This window comes from Arachis duranensis, chromosome 2 (genome assembly GCF_000817695.3).
Source record: "Arachis duranensis cultivar V14167 chromosome 2, aradu.V14167.gnm2.J7QH, whole genome shotgun sequence".
NCBI lineage: Eukaryota > Viridiplantae > Streptophyta > Magnoliopsida > Fabales > Fabaceae > Arachis > Arachis duranensis.
In genome coordinates, this window is record NC_029773.3 from 15,823,251 (window position 1) to 15,827,727 (window position 4,477).

General features: G+C 36.9%; 1 protein-coding gene and 1 pseudogene across 1 annotated transcript in view; both read left to right on the top strand.

Annotated features, from left to right (window-relative positions):
• Positions 1–4,477, top strand: part of LOC107473571 (probable serine/threonine-protein kinase At1g01540) — a 92,316-nt pseudogene that overhangs the window by 78,564 nt on the left and 9,275 nt on the right.
• LOC107473557 (40S ribosomal protein SA) overlaps positions 2,976–4,477 on the top strand; it is a gene marked incomplete in the record, with an annotated part of 2,347 nt that continues 845 nt past the window's right edge. Inside the window, 3 exon segments of the mRNA XM_016093125.3 lie at positions 2,976–3,251; positions 3,971–4,233; positions 4,388–4,477. Of these exon segments, the coding sequence (XP_015948611.1) occupies positions 3,110–3,251; positions 3,971–4,233; positions 4,388–4,477 (495 nt within the window).

Here is a 4,477-nt window from a genome sequence, read left to right on the forward strand (position 1 = left end):
CAAAATGCCTCAAACTTGATTACTCAATCAAAAGTCTAGGTTCCTTTAAAAATCACTAAAAACTCCTTTTTATATTGAAATCAATATTAAAGCATCATTCTTTCCTTCAGTGGTTCAAACGGTAAAAATAGTTCAGTTCTAAATAAGCCGAACTCAACGTATAAGGTTCATCAAATAAATTAAACTTGAAAACATAAATATCCTTTTAATAAATCAAATAATACAATTTTTCAAATCCAACCCTTTTTAAATAACCTTTCAAACAAGACTAAGATTTTATAAAAATTTCGGCAGCATCTCCCCTAAAACTTGGACTTTTGCCACCCAGTTCGGGTCCCAACTAAACCGTTCCTCCTTCCTTTTCAACAACACAAAACCAAAAATCAATTCAAAGCAAGATAAATCCAACAATCGCCTCAGTGGCGTATCTCAAGGATACCATTTCAAAATTAACTCAATATCAACCAATTTAACTCATTTCCAAAGCTTTAAAAAAAACGGTTCAGTAACAATCCATTTGTCCAAAACCAAATTAATTAAAGTAAACCAGGCTGAATTCAAAAGTGCATTCGACTTTCTTATCCAGAAAATCAACTCAACTCAAATCAATTCACAATGGATTAAACCCGATTTCAAAGCTTTAAAAGAATCAACTTCAAAACATTACATTTCACAAAGCCGCACAACAATTCAGCCAAACCAACATCCATAATCATTCGAGTCAATCAAATAATACATAAGGCAGATACAATCACCAAATACACAATATCTCACATCAGTATCCATATGTAATAATTCCAATACATAAAACATAGTTTTTGGAAAGCGCCCCTACCTCAAAACGCAAATCCATAACCCAAACGTCTCACAGAGTCCTTTCCGCCTCAACTCGAAATCACCGGCAACCGAAACCTCAGCTTTCAGCCACTTTCGCAATGACCATAGTAACACTAATCGCAATATATAATAACCGAGATTAACTCTCATAACAACGAATGCTACAACACCTCAACGTTTACCAGGACAGCGATTAAAGGGGTAACCGGAACGTAAACGCTTACCGCAAACAAGAAGTGACTGAACCATGAAGCGGCAGTCTCGGCAGTGATTCCGGCAGCAGCAACTTGCGACAACTCCTAGCACAACAGCCGCATCACAACTCTCATGGTAAAGGTGAACTTTAATAGATAAGGAAACTGAAGACGGGTTAAAGCTTACCAAACGACACCGGCTTCAGTGGCGGTTTCCGGCGGCAGCAGCGGTGGCGTTTCTCGGTGACCCGAGGCACAGCGGCCATGGCTGACGGTGATGCGAGCTCCATCAATGGCGGCTTGGACCAATGGAACCCAGGCAGCGGCGACGGCAACCACCGAATCGGCGCTCACGGCACGACAGCGACGGAAAAAGGTCCCCTTTCGTGCATCCCCCTCTCTCTGTGCGCGAGGATGCGACGGTGGCCGTGCTGCTCCTCTGCAGCGACGGCGGCCACTCCCTCGTTTGGTGCGGCGGCGACTAGGGACTGGGTGCGTCTTTAATGGCGACGGCGAGGCAGAACGGCGCGGCTCCCCTCTCCTTCACAACCTCCTCTCTCTCGCCTGAGTTCTGATTCGCGACCGCGTCAGCTTCACGGGCAGCAGTGGCAGAAAAAAGCTTCCTCCACGCCTGCAAGGATGACGGTGGTGAGGCGGTGGCTCTGCACAACGCAGCCCCTCCCTCTCTTCCCACTCTCCTTTCTCAAGCTTCCTTCTCTATAATTTTGTTTCTGAATATTACACTGAAGGGGATGAAAGGGGGTGACGGCCGCATCTGATAGGGTTTGGAGTTTGGAAGAATTAGGGTTTAGGTAAAATTAGGTTTGGGGGTATTTTTGTAATTTCACACAAAAATAAGTATAATGTAGTAATTAGAAATAAATTCTAATCCAACAATAATAACGTACAAAAATACTGTCTCCTCATCAATTTCACACTTTATTTTTTAATAAAACGTTCAAATTCAAAAATTAGAAATAATATACTTAATTTCTTCATTTTTTTCTAAAATAGCAGTATTAATATTTAAAATATTGCTTATCTAATCCAAATCATAAAAAATCCTTATTATTTCATAACTATCAACTTTATACTTTAAATATAGAAAATAATCCAATAATTATAAAATTGGATAATAATCATAACTCATCTCAAATCCAATAAATCAAAACTTGCCTTAATTACCGTTAATAAAATAATTTCTGAAATTAAGGCTATAAATAACCATATGATTTGAGACTTGATCATAATAAGACTTTTCAAAAGTTTTGGGTCTTACAACTAATATTTTGAACTAATATTTTATTTTCATACGGATAAGATATAAATTTCAATTTACATTTTATAGTTCAATTGAAGGAGTTTTTTTTGGTGAAAAAAGTATATTCATGACCTCCAAATTCTAGGTATAGTTTAAAATTATAAAAAATTATAGGGATAAATTTATAATATTCATGACCTCCAAGGTTTTCTGTCAGTACACAAATCGGACCCAGGATTTTCAGTACCTTCAATCAGACGGTCCGATTTTTCTTGGACAGCCATCATACGCGAGTGAATCACCATACACCTCCATAACTCAGATATATATCCTTCCTTTCATCATATTAAAAATAAAAAGTTCTTTGTTTGTGTTCTGCTTCAGTTCAAAAAGACCAAAAAAAAATTTGGAACATAATTTTAATTTAACTTTTCTATGATCATTAAAACAAACAATAAAAATTAAATCAAGAATGAATTATAGCTATAAAAATAAAATATTTTAAATTGGTCTTTTAAGCTCTTCAATAATATACTTTTTCCACCAAATATATGTCCCTTAATTGAATAATTCACAAGAGTTTAGTTTGTAAAATTTAGTAAAGGTTTTTTTGTGACTAAATTTAGTAAGGGTTTAAATAGTTTTATATATATATATGTAAATTATTGTCGACTGATTGAGTGTGAGAGAAACAGAAGAACTGCCTCCTCAAAACCCTAACTCGTCAAACCTTCTTCCTCTCGCCGCTGCCACTACTACTACTTGGACCTTCAAGCGTTTCCAAATCTTCTCGAGAGACCAAATCTCCACCGCAACTATGGCCACTTCCGCCGCTGCGCCGCGCCAGCTCTCTCAGAAGGAGCAAGACATCCAGATGATGCTTGCGGCTGAGGTGCATTTGGGAACCAAAAACTGCGACTTCCAGATGGAACGCTATGTCTTCAAACGCCGCAATGATGGTAAAACACTCTTCTTTTGATAATTTTTTCTTATTTTCTCGGTTACATTTTGGTTGTGAATATGAATATGATTGAAGCGTGTGTCGATTGTGGTGAATTTGAAGGGCATTTTGATTTTGTAACGTTATATCTTGGGTTTATTCTGATATTCGTTTGCTCATATTAAATACACAGAGATCTGTGTAGAAATTTATTTATTTATTGTGTCTATATATTCCTTGCTCATTCGTGAATTTTCTTTTCGGTTTATTTATTTATCTTTTTGTGTCTATAGGGTTCTGTTTTTTGTTATGTGCTTTTTATTAGCTTGTTATAAACGGGTAACTTCTGTTCCAAAATTGATCAAACCTTAAGATGCCTATAATCATTCTAATTCAGTAATATATATACAAAAGTACACGTGAAAGAGTTTGGGGTGGATAAAAATACAGGCTATGATTTATAAATATAAAAGTACACCAAAGATTGTTTTCCATGGACAAAAGTACACATTAAAGATTTGTAAATATCAAACCTTACCAACAGTATGACACTTTTGTCTATCGAAAACAATATCTGAAGAATACTTTTGTTTTCACGAATCTTTAGTAGGTATTTTTGTCCATCCCAAACTCTTTTATGTGTACTTTTGTCAATTTACTCTTCTTTCGTTTGTACATTGTACTGAACAAAGAACGCATTTTATCTTTTTGTTGATTTTTAGTATTTCCTGTTACCAGGTATTTACATAATTAACCTTGGCAAGACATGGGAGAAGCTCCAACTTGCTGCTAGGATTATTGTCGCCATCGAGAATCCGCAGGACATCATTGTTCAGTCTGCTAGGCCATATGGTCAGAGGGCAGTCTTGAAATTTGCCCAATACACCGGTGCAAATGCAATTGCTGGAAGGCACACTCCTGGAACATTCACTAATCAGATGCAGACATCCTATAACGAGCCTCGCCTTCTTATTCTGACTGATCCAAGGACTGATCATCAGGTACCGCATTAGATGTTCAAAGAGTTTTTTGGTTGTGTTGAGGATGTAATGTTGTATATGTAATATGTTTTCACTTTTAACAACCAATGTTTTCATGGGGCTTTGAAATTCTGCTATCAGTTGATCTCATTTTTGTTTTTCCATTTTTGTGCAGCCCATTAAGGAAGGTGCTCTTGGAAATATTCCAACAATTGCCTTTTGCGATACTGATTCTCCAATGCGGTATGTTGATGTTGGCATTCCT